At 36.8% G+C, this 22,805-nt stretch overlaps 1 protein-coding gene across 1 annotated transcript in view; it reads left to right on the top strand.

Moving 5' to 3' along the window:
• EPHA6 (EPH receptor A6) overlaps positions 1-22,805 on the top strand; it is an 836,036-nt gene that overhangs the window by 807,600 nt on the left and 5,631 nt on the right. Inside the window, exon 16 of the mRNA XM_045557615.1 lies at positions 15,276-15,469. Within this exon, the coding sequence (XP_045413571.1) occupies positions 15,276-15,469 (194 nt within the window). The remainder of the gene's footprint in view (positions 1-15,275; positions 15,470-22,805) is intronic.

Here is a 22,805-nt window from a genome sequence, read left to right as displayed (position 1 = left end):
AAGACTGGATTTTGGTTAGTTGGCCATAGCTATTGTTTCTTCCTATCATATAGTGTTGCTTTTGAAGCTAACTCCTGCTTAGTCCTGTGGTGCCTACTGGAAAATGCCACGTCCAGAAACCTACACAGCAGCAGGTTTAGGTCAAACACACTGCCCAGTCACTGCTCTCCAAAGCATAACATCAAAACACAGAGCCAATGTGGCTGGGTCCTGCAGAACATCTGGCCTTAAGGACAAAGTGTCCCACAACCAGCAACCTCTGCTCCACCTTCAACACTTAGACTTTTTGGATCAGCGTCATTTGGCTAGAGAATGCTATTTATCAGAAAATTTTATTGGAAATAACCCATTGCTCTTCCCTGCCATTGGGCCTTGTTTGGGGCACTTTCTGACTGCCTTTCCAGCTCTTCCTAAAGTTCAATTCCAGAAGCAGAAATTTGTTCCTTCACTCCCAAAAGGAACTCATATTTTGGGCAGCTTTTTGTTTGTTTGTTTTTAACCAGTTATCTAAGGCAGTAGAAGCCCTGGATTAGTCACCATAGTTCCTGTTCTACTCTAGACCCAAGATATTGCTTGCCTACTTGTCCTATTTTGACTCAACTAAAATAGGCCACTCAAGCAAATCTCCAGAATGAAAAGTCCTCCTCTAGATGAGTTACAGTCATCACTGTGCAGAAGAGGCTGCACTTCAGTACTCTCCTTAATTAGTATCTTACTGTGTTCTTGTCTTAACAAATTCCCTGAAAGACTTAAAATTTTTAATAATTGTTGCAGAGGACTTCAAACTTTACTAATAACATGCCTGTATCAGTAAGAAGTTCTTAAACATCCACAGGTGACATATCTATATTTATTTGCACATCATATACAGTAGTACTAACATATTCATTTCAAAATGTTTATTGGGTGCATTTTCCATTCTAGGAAGTAGGGGTACATCAGAGAATGAATATTACACCTGGAATGGACCCATAACAATTATCTAGTCCAATCATTTTTTTTTTTAACTATGAAACTGAGGCATAGAAAAGTGGCATGATTTCCATAAGATCACACAGCAAGTGATTTGTCAGTACTCTTGGAATAATTATGATAAACTTCAAGAATAAGTCGTGGGCAAGGAGAAGAGAAGAGGGAATAATTATGTCTTTCATGGTGGTTTGGTTTACAGTCCATGTAGCTCCCTATGTAGGGGCAGTGGTTTCTTGCCCTCACAGAACTTACATTCTAATGGAAGGGAGACAGACTATAAACAAAATAAATACGTGAAAGACATAGTATGTAACATAATAACCACTGCCATGGGCTGGGGGCAGGGGGAAGCAAGACAGAAGGATAAGAAATGCTGGGAAGTTGATTTAAATGTATCATATATATTACAAAATACATTTGTGAAAGTCATCTTTTTATGGTCATAAAAGTCATAATTAGTCATTCTTATTAGACATTCAAAAATAGTCCTTCTTATAATAGGATGATCCACATAAATACAAAGAGAAGTTCCATGGCTTTTCCTGCTCCTTTGATTGTTGTACTGCCAATTTAGTAACCACAGACATGGTTATGTGGACTCTACTTCAACCATGAAAGTCATGAAACTTTTCAGTTTCATCACTAATAGATACAATAAATGCACTGGGTTAGATGATTTTTTAATGTCCCTCTTTCTAGTAACATGCTATGATTTTATAATCTCTGGAGAAATAGTTATCACAATTTTCTCAGCAAAGGAATGATTCAGATTGGTTTTCTGATGTTCAGGACTTTCCTGAATCTTTGTGAAGGTGCCAAAAATTAGAGAGGACTTCCACAGAGCAGAGCAGGTACAGATGAAGATGCCTGGCCACAAGACAGACTTTTTAGGAGAACAGCTTCTGCAAGAAAAAGCCCAAATGTGTAGTTTTCATCATCAACCACCACGTAAATTGTTCTTAATTGTTACCTACCGTAGTCCAAACCCTGTTGTCAGCCCTTCCCCTCCTGGATCTTGATCAGTAGTTTACCCAGCCATTCTGGCCATGTATATTGATGATCAGTGTCCAAGATGACCATTTAGAGAGTGATTTTGTCTATTAAACTTCATTTGGCCACGGAGACTCTATCTGGAACCAGGAGAAGCTGCTGCAGCCAGGAATAGACTCCCAACATTAAGCCTATGCTCATTTGTTCAGGATTGCCAACGCTCACAGCACAAGAACTTGGTTGTTTTTCCAGGCCAAGGTAGGGTTTTAAGCTGGTGTATTTTCACAGTCTTGGTGTGCGTTACCAAAGAATATTCAAGCAAGAATCTGAGAAAAGGAAGGGGAAAGTAGGAAGGGAGTAGTCTAGGGGGAAAAAACAAACCTTGAGGTCCTCGGATCAATACAAGACTAGAGGAAAGTAGTAAGAGGTAAATCTTTTATTTATCTTGTGAGTATTTTTTGCTGCTGCAGTAAAGACAGTTGAAATTCTGTTTAGCTTAACATATTGAAAGTCAGCATATCTGTGACAGATTCTGTAACCAGAATTCCTGTTAGGAAGCAGAAATAACTTAATCACAAATTTCCCAGCTGCTCTTTCCAAATACTGGCTGTTCTGCCCTGCATTTTTCATTTATTTGGTCAAAATATAGTCTTACGTTTGATTTTTTTTCTAAGCAAGGTCTATTTTAAATAAAGAAAGTAATGTCATAGACAATACAAATTCAACCATGTTTTGTTTGAATATTTTATATTTTTACTACATTTTGGTGAGTTTAACAAAGCTATGGGCACAGATCAAATGGAATGTTACCATGCTTTATGATTTTAAATGAGTTTAGGAAACTTCAAATAGTATTTATAAAATAGTTTCTCCATTCTGCAGACTGTTGTGTATTTTATTACAATGAACAATTCTGAGTTTGCAGAGTCTGTGTCTGTGTTAGTGAATAATACAATGAGTTTTGCAAAGGTCAGTGGTATTGTACATTAAGGAAAGGAAATGAAAAAAAACAGAGTGCACAGAACTAGTTCATCAAAGTCCTAACAAAAAATAACAGTAGGTGCCATCTGCTTAGCCATTCAACAATTACTTATTAAACATGTGCCAGTCATTGGACCAAGTGTGCATGTGGAATGGGAATAAGGATGTAGGAAACCCAGTCCTCACTCTCAAATAACTTACTATTAATATTTAGGTAAAGAGATGAAGTTCTGGCATTTGTAAGTCTTACTCCCACCCCCAAATAGAATGAACGGTCATTAAGGGTAGATGCTGTGCCTTTTGTCTTTTTTTTTAAATAGAAATAACATGTGTGAACACAACATAGTTGTTTTTTTAAAAATATATATGCCAAGAAAGCATGCAGACTCTATTTTTCAGGGTTCTTTTTATGATAAGTGACAGAAATCCAACTTGAACAAACTTAAGCAAAAATAAGGAAATTTTTTCATTATGAAACTAAGAATGTAGTTCAACATTGCTGGATCCAAGGAATCATGCAAGATTTTTAGTGTTTCTGTAGGTTCATTGAACTCCTTCTCTCCTAGTGCTAAGTTCTTCTTTGCTATCTTTTTCTTATACTCTAGGTCTCAGCACTCCAGCTTAGTAACCCAGCAGAATGAGACCTTTCTGTGAAAAGTCATATACCAGTCCCAGAGAAGACCCTGGCTGGCTCTGTTAGGGCCCTGACAAACCCTGAACAAAAACCATGCCAGGGAAATGGATACTATGATTGGTCCAGCTAGGTTTATGTGCCATTCTGTTCATTCTAAGGTGGGTGGAGCATTGTAATTGGCAATGTCCCCATAATCACATGAACTAAGGAGGAAATTACCCAAAGAAAAGCAGTTGTGCCTCTGGAAGCTGTATTATATTTTTCTTTTTCTTTTGGTATACATTGTTTTCAAGAGCATCTTTATTTATTGCAGTATCAAATGGCACCAAAATATTGATATTGTACATCACTGTATTCTAATGAGGCAGCAGATTATATTAGAAAAACCAGTAGAGCTTTAGAACAAACAGGGTCTCTCAACCTCAGTACTGTTGCCATTTAGAGCCAGATAGTTCTTTGCTGGGGGTGGAGGGTGAGTGTGTTCTATGCATCATAGGATATTTAGCAGCATCTCCAGCCTCTATATACTAGACGCTAGTAGCACCCTCCCAGTTATGACAACCAAAAATGTCCTCAGATATTGCCCAGTTGAAGATGAGGGTCGAAATCACAACCATTTAAGAGCCACTGCTATATAGCTAGAAAGATCTGGCTTCAAATCTCAGATATACAATTCACTGGCTATAAAATCTTAGGCAAGTGGGTTAAGCTTTCTGAGATATTGTCCATACCAGGGTTCAAATTATCCAACTGCAGAATTTGAAAGAATTAGAGATAATGTATGTAAAGCATCTGGTACATAGAAGGTGTTTAATTAATCAATGGAAATAATAGCTTGGATTTTCTGAGCTTATTAAGAGCCAAGTATTTTAGATTGCTAGCTCATTTAGTTTTTAAGATAATTCTCTGATTTAACTATTATTATTTCCATTGCTAGGTAAGAGAACTGAGTCTGAAAAAGTATAAGTAACTTACCCCAGGTTACATAGCTAGTGGTGAAACCAAAGTTCAAGCCCCCTGCTTACTCCAAAGTGTATGCTTTTACCCACTAAGCTAAACTGTACAGGTCTCATTTTCAAAGGAGTCTTCATGCCACAAAAGTTGTACATAATGAAATCAAATCATCTCTAATTATGCATGCTACTTTAGCACAAGAGAAGTGTTTTCATTATTTCCTATTAGCAAAAGAATATGGATTGACTCATAGTTGTTTGGAAATATAAATCTTTTCTGCAATATTTTTGTCTTGATAATAAAAATTTATAGAATGTACCATGTCGTTATTATACTTCTTAAAAATATTTAAGGCAGTAGCTTAAAATCACATTCTACTGATTGGCATATTTAGCCTATTACCAGAAACATTCCAGGTAAGGCAGGCCTTGAAGGTACATAGTTCCTTGCTACTTTCTAGCATATGAAGATTTCTTTCTTTTTTTATGAGGTATTTCAAGGTAATGTTTTATGTTATTTTCATCCAAGTTCAAAATAATTGTCATTCACTACATAATGGTAGTACATTGTAATGTTAGAGCTATACAAGCTTCAAAGATGACACCAAGGGCACTGGGGTTCTTCCTTCCAGTACTTAGACATGGTGTAATGTGCTTAACAGAAGAAAATGGAAGCAAAACACGAACAGCAGGCAACATTAAATAACCAAATCCCCACAGAGCCAATATGTAGGGAAAAATCTAGCACTGCTTAAATGAGAGGCGACTTAGCTCAAGCTAATGATCTGAATGTAAGATTGGAGTCTTGGGTTTTGTTTTGTTTCTGTTTTGTTTTCCTGACATGATGCTGTTACAAAACAAAAATCGCCTAGAAGCAGTTTGAAACCCAAATGCCTCGTGGGTATGGTATCATTTAGGCATATGCTACTGAACCAGTGTAGCTTCCCTGAAACAGAACAACTATCAGGGAGCATCTCATTGGAGGTTTACTGGGAAACATAATGCTGGCTCAATGTTTTTGTCATCTTTTTTTTCCCCCCTCTTTACTTTTCAAAAGCTTTTATATAATAATGAATTTTATTCTAGATTGCTTTCTGAAGCTTACCCAAGGAAAAAAAAAAATGGAGTTTATCTTTAGAGTTTTATTTTTATAGGTGATGTGGTTGGAAACAACCTTTTGACCTTATCTGAATTGATTCCTTTTTTCAAAACTTAAGAAGGAAGAAAATAACCTTTTACTGTATTTCCTATTTGTCCTCATAATTCTATAACCTTTCTCAATTATGGGTCAATACTTCAGCCAAGAATGTTGGATGTGTAGAATCCACTTACCTAGAAATGCAGTATGATTTTATGACTCAGAGAGTCCAGTCATTTCCAATTTTTGTCTCTGATTAGATTTTCCAAACTCTACTTTATTATGTAATGGTCCTTGCGTAATGATCTGTGTAAGATACAGTAAATTGCTAAAGGCTCATTCCTATCATTTCAACCTTCCATATTACAGAGGGAGTTTTTGCATTTATTTGAATATATATTCTACCAAAGCAATTTTCCAAAAGGCCTTCCTCTTCTCAATTTTTAAGTAATTCCTACTCTCAGTACATAAGCAACAGCAAGATTTTAATTAAATGCATACTAATTACACTAGCATGATGTATGTTGCTACAGAGGCAAGAGTAATTGGGAATATTATGAGATGTAATCAATCATCATCATAAATAATTCAAATAGTTAAGTTCCAAGTAGAGGAAACCAGTAACCAATATGGTACTATCACAGTGTAATTTTCAAAGGAAATATTTTTTAACTAGATAAGCACAAAACTAGAAAATGTATACATGCCAGCAATGTTTTCATTAAAAGTTAATTATACTTTCAAGTTCTATTTGGAAGAAATATATTTACTTTCTTTAGATCTTGTGATTTTTATTCATTTTTACCCCCCTTGGAGCATTTACACAGAGGGCATCTTTAAATCCCCTCTTCCTTTGTACTCCTAAACTGTGTTTCCATAGCTTTTAGATGTTTTTAGGGTACCTGAGAAATGTACTATTTAGAGTTATCCAATATCTTTCTAAAATCAAAATGATTACTTGAAAAGAAACAACGTTTGTTAATTGGCATCTTTTAAAGTAACTCATGCTTCAAGAACAAAGTCAAGAAATTATAGTGGTCCTTTGGGGGGATGGCTATGATTACCACACAAGAATATTGGTAATAGTTCTTTTGATTTCAGCTCCAACTCAGCCATTAACTAGCTATGTGCTTATGGACCAATCACTTAACTACTCTGTTTACCAGTTGCCTCATGTGTAAAAATTAGAGGGTGGGATGTTTCTAAAAGTATTTTGTTCATATGTTCATTATTTTATGCAGATAATAAAAATATCGAATATTTTTAAAAACTTTTTTTTTTTGCTTGTTTTCTTTTTTATTGTTTCTCTCCCCCCACTAGACTATAAATTCCAACCTCATCTTCTTGTCCACCAAATCCCTAGTATCTTGAGCAGTGCAGGGCCAGTAGGTGCTCAATCAATTTTTGTTGAATGAATGAATGAACATGTTATCTTGAGCCTGCACACTGAGCTGCCTCTCTCTCCCTGCTTTAGCTCTCATCCCAAATCTCAAAGTGTTTGAGCACCAGTGAAGACATATTTTATTCCTGGAGAGTTCTTGAGAAATAGTCCTGAATTTTAAGAACATTAGCTTCTTACAGAAAAAATGGTTTCAAAAAGGCAGATTTGGGATTTGTCTTTATATTTTCAAAAAGTGTAACTTGTTGTAGAGAAACTAGCCTAGTAAGAAATATCATGCTGCCCCACATCTGCCTAGTTTTGGTTTACAAGGGCATGCTCTGGTTGTACCTGGTTTATTGTCTCCATAGAGAGGCCCATGTAAGCACTCAGATCTCTGTGGAAACAATCCTTGCAATGAAGACAAAATCCTGTGTTAAAGATACAGAAACTCCAGATCTGGAGATGCTACCAAAGTTCCCATAGATTGTCTTCAGTTTCAATGACTCTAGAAACAGCTTTTTGAGATGAAAGGTACTATTGCAAACAGAATCCAGTCCTCTTTTCTTTACTGATGAGAAGATAGAGACTTGCCCAAAGGCAGCGCTTGTTAGTGACAGCTTAGGACTCAGATGCAGTTCAGGCAACTCTTTCACCAATGCTCTTTCCATGACTTACAAACTGAAGCAGAATTATATGGAAGGTGTTAGTTATCTTATTCTCAAGAAGTGTGACTTTCAACTCTCAGGGATCAAGATTTTCTAAATGATAAATTGACAACCTTTTAACCTATGAGAGTCCTACACTTCATATTGTTCCCCAAATTGTGCACTCATTTAACAATATGAAAAGTGGTGACCTTCTAAAAGACAAGTACTCTCCATTTTATATAGGTCCTTGACATTCTATTGTGACTTCCAAAAATAGGTTTGAAAACTGTTTTAAGTGCAGGGTTTTTATCTTAAAGATAAAAAGGAAATCTTGACATTAAAAAGGAAATCTTAGACTAAATAAAAAATTAGCCTTTGAAAAGTATTTTCTTTCTTTCATCACCCTAACCTCTTTTTTCTATTAATTGTTTTTCATTAGTACACTAAATTTCATTTGGGTCTTGATTGCTTTTAACTGAATTATAAATTCTGTATGTTGAAAACATTGAATGAGAAAGTAAGTATAAGATTTTAAGTGTTATTTACTTATAACCACTTCTTTTTTCTTTCTTTCTTTTTTTTTTTTTTTTGCCCATGTAGACAGAATCTTTATATAGCACACCAGGAAAATACATTACCAGTGTTTTCAGTGTTATTGTGTTATGTATAGAAATATCCTAATCTATATAACTAATCATTATCACAAAAAGTAAGTGTATACTGTGACCCTTTACTTCACTATCCCCCTTTTTAACTGAAATGATAGGTTTTCCACAAAGTCATGAAGAATATTTAGAGGGAAGATAAAAATAAAATCATTTCACATTCCATTTACTAGTGTACTTTTCAGCCCTTGCTAAATTTTTGAGACAGTTTCTTTTAAAAGAACGTATGCATAGCTAAATTCAATGTGCTTCTTTCTGGAGATATTTACCAGCCTTATAACCTAAAAATTGTGATACCCCGCACAGCCCAAGCAGTCCTTGCTCAATGGTATTGTTCAGAGACATCGCAGCATCTTCATATTGACTGTCTAATCCTTGTTTTCCCTAATAAAAGATGCACACTGCCTGCTTTGATTCAGAAACAGTCAACACAATTGGAAAACTCATCAGATTCGACAAGAGCAGAACAGCCTGCTTCATGCCCCAACTGAGCCTTATGTTGATTCTAGGCTGTTAAAAATTGTGGTGTCAATGACAAGGAACCGGTATAGTCTATTTAGAATAACCAGCCAGGTTGTAGATAATAATTTCAGACAGAATCTAATTCCTTCTAACTCTGCATGGAAATTATCATTGCAGTCATCTTCATATTTTTTCACTTTATTTTAATTTTCTTCTTACAGTTTTAAATAAGGGTATAACCTTGTATAACTCTTCTCCCAAAGGATGACAGCCTACGAATATCATAAAACCAAACTGTTACAAAATTCTCTCTAGTTAATTATCACCCCTTCATATTCTAAAGCAACAAACCTCAATTAGTCTTTTAGACAAAGTGCCCCGTATACTGCTCCCTGTCAGTCCTTAATTAAAGAATCAGAAAATCAGAAAGTACCTATAAAGCAAAACTTTCCACAAAAGAAATGTTTATGAAGATAAAGGTTAATATGGGCTTTCTCAAGCTAATCCTAAAATACAACTTTCATAAATCACATATCTGACAAGTGGAGCCCCATTCTGTGACTTGACAAGACACTGTGCTAGTAGCCAGGAATATATGGAAAAAAGAAACAGTTGCTGCTTTGGAAGAGCTCGGTTTACCCAAGTTGAGAGACTGCAAATGTTTGCATTGGCCAGAGCCAACGGTAAAATGGGATGCAATCAGAGGTGAGGACCACCAAGAGTCAGGCTCATGGTGAGCCAGTGTAGAATTTCAAGTGTGGGAGGAACGTGATCACAGTTCCACTTCGGTAGGATTGCTTCCATTGCATTGTGGGGGGTAACTGGAGGGGGAAAAAGGAGGCAAGGAGACCAATTCAGAGGCCATTCTAGTGATCAAAATGGGAAATAAATCATTTGGAGAAAGGATAAAAAATGGATCAGATTTAAAATGTGTGAAGGTGGTAGAATCCATATGACTTAAGTTAATTTTCAGCAACAGGAAAGACAGGGGCCCAAATGACTCCCTGACCACTGACTTTTTGTTGTTGTTGTTGTTGAAACAGGGTCTTACTCTGTTGCCCAGGCTAGAGTGCAGTGGTGTCATCATAGCTCACTGCAACCTCAAACTCCTGGGCTCAAATAAGTGATCCTCCTACCTCAGCCTCCCAAGTAGCAAGGGTTATGCCTGGTTGATTTTTCTATTTTTGTAGAGATGAGGTCTTGCTGTTGATCAGGCTGGTCTTGAACTCCTGGCCTCAAGCAATCCTCCTGCCTCAGCCACTCAAAGTGCTGAGATTACAGGCACGAGTCACCACACCCGGCCTGACCACTAATTTGAGTCACTGGAAGAATCATGGTACCCCTTTGTAAAGGACAGAAATCCCAAAGGACCAGCAGGATTAGTTTTGCATAAAGAAATCCAAGACACCTTTATGACATGATATATCCTATAAGTGGTAAATATAGAAATCTGGAGAGAAAGCCGAGCTAGAACTGCAGATATGGAAGTCATAGCACAGAGTATATGAGAGCACACAGAGAGGGCTCAAGATCTACTCCTGAGGGAATAAGTCAGGAATGTGGCTCAAGACTCAGGACAGATTTTCTCTACCTCTACTGCAATTCAGAGGCTACCATGATGATATTATTAGTCTATTATTCAGGAAATTGTTTACTATGTGATTTTTTTAATTTCAGAATATTACAGGGGTACAAACATGTTGATTACATGAATTGCTTTTGTACTGTTTGCATCAAAGTTATAAGTATGCCCTCACCCAGATAGTATACATTGCACCCGTTAGGTGTGAATTTAGCTATCCACTCCTACCCCCACCTTGGTTGATTTCCATTGAGTTTTATTACCATATGTGCACGAGTGTTAATCCATTAGTTCCAATTTAATAGTACATGTGATGTTTATTTTTCCATTCTCGCAATACTTCATTTAGAAGACCTACAGAATGGGAGAAAATATTTGCATGCTCTACATCTGATAAAGGGCTAATAACCAAAATCTGCTATGTGATATTGATCCAATCCATTAATCAGTTTGAGCTTTGATTTTCTCACCTATAAAATGTGTATAATCATATTCACATAATAAGGTATTTTGAGACCTAAATAAGGTAAACTGTGTTAAAGAACACCTGACCCAGAACTTGACACATAATAAGCCCTCGGAGGCATATATTTTCCTTGAATCTAAAACCAGAAAGCTCACAGAAAAACGAAACTCATCATCCACCCCAGCCCTCAAATTGCTTCTTCTCCTCTGTCCTCTCTCTTTACCAGCTGACCAAGCCAAAAACCTAGAAGTTATGTTTGTCTCCACCCTCTACTGTCACATCTGATCTCAGCCCAGTCCTGTCAAGTCAGTCCAATTCTTGTACACCCACCGTGGCCATTGCCTCCACTAAAGCCATCCTGATTCCTGGCCTGGACCACTGTAAACCCCCTTCCTGGCCACCCTTGACTCTCCAGTGCACTCTCCACAGTGCAGCAGAGTGAGCTCTTCTAAATGGAAAATCTAATATAATTTACTGACTAAAATCCTTTTCCCCTTTGCATAAAGTCTAAGTTTATGGCATGCTAAGTCATTCATGACCTCAAGAAATATAGTTTTACTTAACTTCCCAGCCTCAAACCTCACCATTCTTCTTGAGGACTCTGTTCTAGCCACATAAATCTACTTTCATTCCAGATCACATCTCCTTTCTTCAACCCACCTATTTGACCCCGCTGCCTTCTACACATCCTTTAAGATTCAGCTCACCTCCTCTGAGGAGTCTTCCTGGGGCTGGGTTAGGTATTCCTCCCACATGCTTCCATAGCACCTTGTTCTATGTGGCACTTGTCATGTTTGTACTCCTTGGTCACTCTTGAACTAAATAATATGTTTGCTAAAGACAGAGATATATCCTACCCATTATCTTATCCCTTACACATAGAATGGTTAAAAGTTTGTTTAAAGTGATTAATATGTATCTGTTTGGATGAATAAATTAAAAAGTCCATTAAAAGATATGTTTTAAGCAATTTTGTGAATTGCTTAAAAGATAGAAATTTCTTCTCTGGCTGCCTTTGAAGGCAGAATTTTCAGATGTGTGATCTTAGGCAAGTTAAACCCCTCTGTAACTCAGTTGTTTGTCTGTAAAATGGAGATAACAATTGTACCTACCTTTTAAAATTGTGAGGATTAAAAGAATTAATACATGTACAATCATTTAGAACTGGCATTTGAAAGTACTCAAGAGCTCTCAATCATTACCTGTTTTTATCATTGTCACTGTTGTTATTATTTTCCTATAAGATGGGTTCCTTTGTGTTTGGAAGCTGCAATGAGCCAGGGCTCAAAACAAATTTCACAAGGTCACAAGTTAAAGAATTGAGGAAACTTAGAAGCCAGAGTTCAGCAAGAAGCAACGTCCTTTGTGTCCTGAGCCTCCCACTGCCCACACAGAGGGGTATGCTGGAACCAGACACCTGCTGGACATATGATGGGTAAAAAGGTTTCAGACAAGGAAACCTACCCTCTCACATTCTCTCCTCTTACAGGACGAGCATGAGAGCAACTTTGTCAGGAGGAAATAAACAGCCTGCTTAATGCTAAGCAGTCTAGATTTGGGTGCCACCTGTTTACCAGAGTTGTCTGGGAAAGTCAGCTACCCAGCAGCTGAGGACCTGCAGCCAATGGGAAATAGTAACCCCTCTGGACAGGAGGAGGCAGCCACCGGTCTTATAGGAACCTGAGTTTGGGTCAAGTACCTACCTCCAAGGAAAGAGCAACTGCCCAGTCTTATCTGACTCATTGTCCAGGCAAACCAAAGTGACATCATGAAATTATTTTTGGACACCAGTGCTTGATGCATCATGTTTGTAATTAATATTTTCTTCAAAGAGGACCTCCAGTGCTCTCATGCTTGCACTTTAACTGTGTTTTGGTACCTTGAGACTCGAAGTTTTCTAAGAATCTGCTTCTCTATCAAGACAAGTCCAAACATTTCTTTTAATAGCTTCTGTTTAGGTCAGTAATATTTATTAATGTGTCAGGCATGGTACTAAATCATGTGCAGACAAAATATGGAGGCATAATTCCTGCTTTCAAGTATGTCTAGCCTTAGAGGAAAGGCAGATGAAAAAATTATAATGCAATGTAATGGCTACAATAATAGAAATGTGCACAAGACTCAGTACCATTTAGAAATGACTTGGTTCAGTTCGACGTTACATTTTGCAAGCTATAAAATAAATTTTTTTTATTTACCCAGAATATTAAATATAGAATCTAAATAAAATATTGAAGTCCCATTAGCAGATGCTATGACAAAAGGTAACATGGTATTCACTACTAAAATTGTGTTGGGTAAGATATAATTAGAGAAAAAGATGTTATATCATGAGAACTGAAAAGCATTTCTAGGGAATGGTCAGAGGGAAGTTTTGGAAGTTAAAAGGAACTTAGTTCAAATTCCAACCCTGCCGCTTACTGGCTATGTGAATTTTGGCAAGCTTCCTAACTTTTCTGAGTTTAAATTGTCTCATTTAAGAAATGAGGACAATAATAAGTACCACATTGAATTATTTTAACCAGCAAATGAAGAAAAATATGCAAAGCACCTAGTACGTGGTAGATATGCAATAAAGGCAGCTATTTTTTTTCTCAGAATATAACCTCACTTGTCACCTATTTTATTCCATGCATTTATAATTAGGTAACTGTGGTAAATTGACTATTGAGCATTCCAAGGGTCAAATTTCAAAGTTGTTCTATAATGAAATTCTATCCTACTTTTCTTAGTTACTTCTCCAAGCTATCTGCAATAGTTTTGATGCATTGCAAGTGTTTTTACACACATCCTGTTAAAACATCCTGTTTTACTAAAATGTGCAAAAAAAAAAAGTCTTAAAATTCAAGCCCAGTTGGTAGCAAGAGTAGTCAGAAAACATATGACAAAAAATCCTGTTCAATAATGGAATATAAAATGAGTAGAGAATTGCTGGTATTCTGACAGGCTAAAGTATTCTGGTCGCAAAGACAATGATGAGATTATGAGAAATTCCCTATTACTAAGAAAGCTAAAACTTAGCAGTTAAGAGGTTCCTGAAGGCATATTATTGCTCCTTTTTTTGCAAACTGTCTCTAACATAAATTAAAAATATTTCAGAGTCATGTCAAATAGTATCAATTAAAAAAGAAATTAATTTGCATTTTTACATTTCTGATTTTAGAAAGGGGCATGGCCGGGGTAAGGTTAAATTTGCCTGTCTTTAAGTATTAGTCTGTTCTCAGAGGTGAGTTTTCCCACCTCAGAAATGTGGGTAATAAACCCTTTCCTTTATCTTTCTCCTAGAGATAATATAAGAATAAATGTTCGGGTGAATACTTTTGAATGTTTCATAAAAACCTAAGCTACGTAAATTCAGGGTCAATTTTATCACATTGTTAGGAAATTCACAAGTAAGTTATGTATTCAACAGATGAATGTCCTACCTTATCTTGTATGTGATTTCCTAAATACCAAGAGAGATATTTATTGTTATCTCGTTTTTACTCTTAACTTCGGTTCTTACATAGATTCCTTTCCCTGTGGCTCCACTGACCCATACAGTAGCCATTAGCCACATGTGGCTATAGAAATTTAAATTTAAATTGATTAAAACTAACTAAAATTAAAAATTCTGTTTCTCGCCTACTAGTCCATTTCAAGTGCTCAGTAGCCATGTGCGGAGACTATGTGCTACCATGTTGTACAAAGAGACCATTTCTTTCATCACAGAAGTTCTGTTGGAGCACACTGGCCCAGAAATAATCAGGCTGAATGCTCTTATTGCTCTGTGGCCTTAAACTAGCCATTAATAGTATTTCAAGGATTACATGACCTTGGAAGTTATGGAAGAATGACTTTATAATCAGGTCAGTGTCAGACTAAGGGAAAGCCAGAAGAGGAATTAAATAAATGATAACAAAAAAAGGAATGAATCATGGTTGGAAAAAGAATACATATTGTCATTATAATAAAAGGATAAAAAAATGACTCAGGAAATCAGTGCTTCAGTAGAATTTTGCTTAAATTTTTCTTAAAACATTTGTTACATGTAGTTTGTACTAAATGCATCAATCTCATGCTGACTTTCTGATGTTCTAATTGGATTTTGAGATGTTCTAGCTAAATCACAGAAAAACAAAATCTTGAGATTGTAATGAAACTTAACCTACCTTCTGTGTACTGGAAGCACATGTTTAAAACATATTTTCCTCTCAGGTGGGGTGAGCAGGTGCAATGGAGCTACTTGCAGTTTTTGTTCACAATGTTTATATTTATCCTTATTTAGACCTCTTGTGCTCACAAGTGGTTTTCATGCTTACTATTATTTTTGTTTCTACTGCTTGTATAAAAAAGGAATTGTAAGTTACCATATATGTTATTGTCCCCCAAATAAGAGAATAATCTGTGTATGTTTGCATTTAGGTCATTCTGTCCATTGAAGAAGGGTACAGACTTCCAGCTCCCATGGGCTGTCCAGCATCTCTACACCAACTAATGCTCCATTGCTGGCAGAAGGAGAGAAATCACAGACCAAAATTTACCGACATTGTCAGCTTCCTTGACAAACTCATCCGCAATCCCAGTGCCCTTCACACCCTGGTGGAGGACATCCTTGTGTAAGATGAATAATGTTGAGTTTTTTATCTTGATAATCATAATTTCTTACAGGCTATAGAACAAGAATAACAGGTAGAGAGGGAAAAATTTGCCTTGATAATTGCCTAGTTGTCAACTTTGTATAAATCATATTTTATTTATCTGCTGAAAAGGTAAATTATTAATATTAAATAAAAAATTGATTTTTTTATAAGAAAACAGATTCCCCTTCTCTTTTCTCTCTCTCTCTAAATACTGAATTACTTTGGTTATATCTTTTCCTATATGGGTCTTTGAGATTTTTATAGCCTTTTTTTATTTACTGATCCTTTCCTACCTTTATAAGTAGAGTTTGTGTATATGTGCAGCCCCTTTAATTTTCTTGTCCATTACATGTTCTGTCCCTGTATTTGAAATGGCAGGCAAGACAGGGGCAATTTGTGAATCAACCAGGACCAAGGATGTTCCCTGCTGATATGATCATACCCAGTTGTTGTTACTTTCCATTCTTTATATCAGAAAGAACAGATGACAAGACAAGAAAATGAAGCCACTCATGCACCATTTTGCAAAAGTCAGTAGAGTTGAGAAGGTCTACTCACCTCTCTGTGAAAAGCAATTATAAGAGCAGGAAAAGTAGGAGAAAAAAAAGACTATCATCTATGTCTGAAAATATTACAATTTAAATATCAGAAAATCAAAGATATATTTCTTCATTTAGGCCAAATAGGACCTAGAAATAACCAAGCATTTCTGTAGCTCACTTTCCTGACTCAGGGGATAGTGAAGGAGCTTTATAGACGTTCAACTTCAGGTTATAGGTTCAAGTCAGTGCAGGTTTTTAGTGACAGTAGGCTGATCTCTTCAAGGCCAAGGCTCACTTCACAGCACAGCACTTAAGAGTTCACCTCTAAATCACTAATTGGCAGCCTCAGTAAAGTGAAGCCAAGCATGAAATAGCTAGAGATTAAACTATTACTCTAGCCCATCTTCCCTAAAGCAGTCCAACAAAAGAAGCAGTAAAGGGGAGGAAAGGCACTTTGGATTTTATCATGAAGGCAATGGACAGCCATTGAAGGATTTCAAGCAAGAGAATGGCATGATCACATTTGCATTTCTGAAAAATCACTCTAGGGATGATTTAGACTGTGAGTACAAAACAAAGAACAAGACTGGAAATAGAGACAGTTATACAATTTCAACAATCAAAGCTAGAAAAGAGTAGGGCTTGACTTCTGAAATGGGAATGAGCTTGGGGTTAGGAGATAAGAGAATGAATTTATTATTATTATTTCCTAATAATAAATAGTAATATTATTAGGAAAACCAAAGTATCTTAATCACTGATTGAATATGGAGGGAAAACGATAAAAAAAATCAAAGACGTTTATCAAGTTTCTTTCTCATAAAACTGGTGAATGGTATTACCACTAACAGACAGAGGAAGAGCGACAAGTTTTTAGAATAGAAATGAGGCCATTTTGAGCATGCTGAGTTAGAAATGTCTGTGGAACATCTAGGCAGTTATATTTATAGGTTGAACCTCAAGTGAAAAGATCTGGGCTAGATATGTAGATTTGAAAATCATCAGCATATAGATTGTAGCTGAAGCATTAAATGTAGTTAAGACAACCAGCAGAGAACATAAAGAATGCAAATAAATAGAGGAAAAGAATGCAACCCCTGGAACGCCAAGATTTAAGGAATGAACTGAAAAAGAGTACCCAAAGGAGACTGAGAAAGAAGAGCCAGACAGGTGATGAAGAAAACAGGGAAAGAACAGTATTACAAAAGCCAAGGGAAGAGAGTTTCAAGGAGTAGAATGCCCATGGCTTTACAAAGCTTCAGTGAAATAAAATGTGAAGTGAGCATGTTGGATTTAGCAATGAGGTATTCAGGTGTTCATGGGAAGCCTTTGCAAGAGCATTTTCGATGAAGTTGTATGTGACATATTGCAAGAGAGGAGTGACTATGAGGTCAGAGAGAGGAGCAATACATCGCACTGATTTTTTATGTCAAGAACCCTGTATGATGAGAAAGAGAAGTAGTTAGAGGAAATGTTTGTTGCTTTTTGTTTTTGTATGTTTTATTAAAGTGACTTGGTTATGCTTTAACACTGAAGTGAAAGAACTATTAATAGTGGAAAGGGATCATGAAGTAAGTCTGCAATAATGAAAGAGGACATTGGCATCTATAAACTGAAATCATTTGGTCTGGGCCTTTTGTGGTGGTGGTGTAGGGTCAATAGACTCCACAGCCAGTGCCCATCAACAAAGCTGTCTGACTGTCCTACGGCTATAGAAGCAGGCAGGTAAGAGGGTCCTTTTTGAAGAAAAGCAGGTAAAACAATTTTTTCTCTGCTTTTTCAAGATTGTGAATGATCATTGTATTTGGAAAATACTGATGAAGGATCTAAAATGAGAAAATGCTAAAAAGTAAAAAGGATCCAGAGGTCACCTCAAAATGAAGGGTGTGTCTGGGTGCCAGAGGTTTATGATTTAGCGGGGTGCGCAGCAATCCAGCGGAACAGGCCAGAGAGCGGCGGGCTTCGTGAGACCACCACCACACGCAGGCCAGGAGCTGGGTGCTTTATATAAAGTTGGCAGCTTGATTCAATTCTAAAATCTAATCTCTGGGAGACCAAATGGAAGTTTTTGTGACTGATATGCTCTCCTTGTTTCTGACAAAGACATATGGGCTACAGCTTGTGCCATTAATATAGTTTTGCTTAAGAAACAAAAAGAACCAGGGTTCTAAGGTTAGAATGCCTGAACCTTTATCAACATTCTTATTTTCACAGCAGCCTGAATGGGCTCCCTGGGTATACCTCCTGACCCCCAATACCACCCATCCACCCTATCTCTGATCCCAGAGAACTGAGACTATTTAGGGGAAAGAGATGTGGTAGACTAAAGGACAGCAATGTTAGCTCACAGATGCCTGGTTTGCTTTATGCTTATGAAACGATGACACTGCCGCTCCATCTCCCAAGTCGCAGAACCCAGCTGTCTGTCCCAGAGTGATGTTGGGTTAAGGAAACATGACACAGTGCAGAATTTCAATCTTTCCTCCCATATATCTGTCAAACCTGTAAAGGGGTCTAAGTGTGTAATCCACAGCAACTCTTACGAAACTCTCCTACACACTCCTTTCCTCTAGTATCCCCAAGCTCCCAGGTTTCTCTCACACTTCTATGCTGACATAACTCTCTCATCCACTAGGTGTCCGTGGTTTTTATTCCACTCCAATTGCTTTTTTCTCAAGAATTCACCTGAGAAGCTTTTATCCTTTCTCTTGACATAGTAGTAAGAGGGGAAGAAATGAAGATGACAAAGGAGGATGAGGAAGGCTGTGACACCCAAAGCTTAATAATCTTATATTAGCATATTGGAAATTTCATAAACATTACATCTGCAGTTTTTCCTCTCCAAAGTCAGAGTGCCTAATTGAAAAAGTGTTGGTCAGAGAAGCCATTCATTATTTGGAGCAGCAATTCTCACCTTCTTTTCCTGCTGACATTCTTGTGTCTGATGCACTCCCTATGGGAATATTCAGAGCTCTGTGCAGTTCCCAACATGTTTGCTTTCTCTCCTACCCAAGAAAGTATATGGATATACTGTACAAGTGAAGGTGGCAACATTATAAGTACAATCTTAAATCCAATTAATGGTAAAAAAAATAATTCACAAAGGTACCATATTAATATAGGCCATCATCCTTTCATAAATGCAAATTTCAAACTACCCTCACATTCTTTCATTTTACAATAATGCCTTATCACCACCTTTTAAAGAATTATTTGTAGCTGTCGTGGTGCACAGACCCTGGGAGAGAGGACCCAGCTTGAGGGCAAGGTTTTGTGTAGAACAGCATCTGAAACAGTGCCTAGCCATGCACTTTGAAACACCCTTTTCTCCCTCTCCCCCAACCTTCAGGATTGCTTTGTAGCTGCTCCCAGCCCCAAGTGGGCATACTCCCACAGAGTCCAGGGTTACATCTGGGGTCCTATAGTTTAACAGCACTATGTGGCTCAATGACCACACAGTGTCTCTTCACCCAGCCCTACCTCCCCCACCTCCACCCACACTGTCGTACATATTCATTCTCCATCCTCAACCCTCACCCTCATTCCTCCACACGGGGAAGACTACTGAGTATACTACATGGCAGTCAGCCAGCCAATGCCCTTTGGGACAGAGCTGCAGTGTAATGGGAAAATAATGCTTTCTTCTAATCCCTGCTCTAGGTCTTTGTCACTGACAAAGAATTTTCCAGATTATGGGCTTCTTGACTATCAGCTCAAAGGTGTCAGCCAGGTATGGGCAGCAGCTGTCCAGATGGATGGCGCCAGTCTGTGATAATCAACTGCATCAGAAATCATGTTTTGCTGCCCAGGCCAAGGCACCTTGTGAATGAATATTCTTACCACCCACTGGGCCACTGTTAGGGATCTTATAGAATATTAACTCTTGGTAATTGCAAGCACCGCCTTCTTTAGTACATATAAGTCTATCATAGAACTTTCAAGCACTTGGCTTCTGATAATATGTAAACCATTGAGCTAGAGAAAAGCTCATACTAATAATACCATAATTAAGAACCTCTGCTTTAGAGAATGGTGTGTAATGTTCTAAGACTGAATAGTACTACTCCCCTCCATTCAATTAATAATGCACCAATAATGCTATCTTCTGAGTGCAATAACATTCAGCAATTTGATATAAAATTTTCCATTCATTTTGAAAAGTTCTTGATTAATGCCATATAGGTAGTACATAATCAGCGCTTGTTCATCTATCACTCAAACATTCTCCCACAATGCCCAGACACTTGAAGAACATTATTTGAAAAAAGAAAGTAGTAACTGTAACAATATAGGAATTTGAGGAAAATATGGCAGTAACATAGTTCCAGAATTATATCCTCAGGCATTTCTATATATTAAATTTTTCCAATGTTGGCAAATACATGTTTTGTTTCTTTTCCTTGCTATGGCAGACATTACTAATCTCACAGTCCTCTTTCCCACTGAGCCCAGATGCTGCCTCGGTATACTTTTCATGACCACATTTTGACAACCACTGCCAATGAATTGCAGTTGGCATTTAATATGAAATCTATTTCCTGACTCTCAATTATTTTCTTACAGAAACAGGCTTTCCTTGAGATTCACTGATCTATTACTTTGGCTTTAGGAACCATGTGCCGGATACTAAGAATCACAGGAGATTTTGTAAAAGTCTTATTCCTGTTCTGCATCTATCCCTCTTAATGTTCAAATACATCTATACTTTTAACAGTTTCTTTGAAAATTTGTCATTTTCCATACCATTTGCCACTTATTAGCTTTATTAGGAGAATGAAACAATCATATCAATTAGAAAAAAAACAACTGAATGAAACAACTTGATGAAAATAGAAGTCTGACAAAAAATAATTCATTTCTCCAATTTAATGCTGTGGAGAGTCACTGTTTTGAATAAATAGATCTTGCCCACAAACATGAAATATCCATATGATATATAGCACGTGGCATTTGGGATTTTATAGCATTTCGAGTAAAATTACACTTTAAAAATTTTTATTTAGCAAAATTCTTTTATTAATTTAACTTGCATTCAAATTGAATGTTAGTCTTAATTGTAAAGAGGGCAATGTTTCCTTTTTTATCTGATTAACTTCTTCCTTAAAAGGTCAGGTATATATATTAACTGAATAGTTTGAAGTGCAGTCTCTGAGTAATGATATGAGAAACTCATGTAAAAGCAGTGATATTGAATAAGGTGAATGTGCTGTTGTAGTTCTAAGTCTGGTTATAATTGTATATGAGCCCTCAACTCAGTGCCACCTGACTCCACCTATAGCTGCCTCTTCCTCCACTCTGTGAACTATAAATAGAAAATAAAAAACTATTTTCACAATACAAGGAATTAATTAAATAAACAGCATATTCCTTAATAGGTTGACCATTATATCAACAGGCACTTATTTTTCTAGTTTTTTTTAAACTTACTGGAATTAAATGCAAACAGATTATTCATTAAGATTGGTCCATCTTGTAATGGATCAAACTTTTCTGCAGAGAATTTAATATTCAAGTCTAAAGTATCACTTATTTAATGAGTTACTCTAATGTTTTCAGCATTGTGCTAGGGCCTACAGAAAATAGAAAGATGTATAAGAGATGATTCCTGCCATCAGAGTTTTCACTTACACTTTTAAAAAAATTCTCAGCTAGGCGCGGTGGCTCACGACTGTGATCCTAGCACTCTGGGAGGCCGAGGCGGGTGGATTGTTTGAGCTCAAGCGTTCGAGACCAGCCTGAGCAAGAGCAAGACCCCATCTCTACAAAACATAGAAAGAAATTATATGGACAGCTAAAAATATATATAGAAAAATTAGCCAGGCATGGTGGTACATGCCTGTAGTCCCAGCTACTCGGGAGGCTGAGGCAGTAGGATCGCTTGAGCCCAGGAGTTTGAGGTTGCTGTGAGCTAGGCTGACGTCACGGCACTCTAGCCCGGGCAACAGAGTGAGACTGTGTCTCAAAAAAAAAAAAAAAAAAAAAAAAAATTCTCTGTCTTATGGATTTTTCCCCATTTGGAAAGCAATTCAACTGAAGCAAAAATATATGTGGTTTAAGATTGCATAATCATGTATAATAAATGCTAGCAACCTAAGAGTCTAACTTTAGGGAATTACAAATTATTAAGCAATCAACATATAGAATATTATATACTCATTTGATTATGAAGACTGTTGAAACATGAAAATATTAATATTTATAAATATTCAAAATAAAGACAATATGAAATAGAATAGACCCTCCTTGTACATTTCTGCTAACCATATATAAATGTATGAGCTAGAAAAAAAAAAGTAGTAAGGATAGAAAAGCCTGTAAGTTAGTGAAAGTTTCGTATTGAAATAGTACTCTACTTTGTAATAGTGTTTCTCAAAATATAACCTTTCTTAAATCATTTTAATATATCTATTACTATTATATTTACGTGATAAATATAAAACACAGAAAAGTTTTGAGGATAAAAGCCTTCTTGCCTTTTAATGGCAGTATTGATGCATATTCATAACCTATCTAAGAACCTTCTAAGTTAAAAGGCTAGTACTATTGTGAACTCAAAGGGCTCATTAGAATAAAAACTTCTGGGCTCTATCAGAGCTATTCACTTTTTACATATTTAGATACATTAGGATTATATACTTATCGCCCCTTAAACTGTAACATTACCTATTATGCCTATACTCCAGCCCTTTCTGTAATATAAATTGACCATAATTATACCTGAAATTTCCTGAGGCTAGCCCATTCTCATTTTTCTGAGGAAAAAAGTAGAC

Source organism: Lemur catta, chromosome 1 (assembly GCF_020740605.2).
Source record: "Lemur catta isolate mLemCat1 chromosome 1, mLemCat1.pri, whole genome shotgun sequence".
Classification (NCBI taxonomy): Eukaryota; Metazoa; Chordata; class Mammalia; order Primates; family Lemuridae; genus Lemur; species Lemur catta.
Note: the sequence above shows the minus strand (reverse complement) of the source record. Positions and strands in the feature narration are given on the sequence as shown.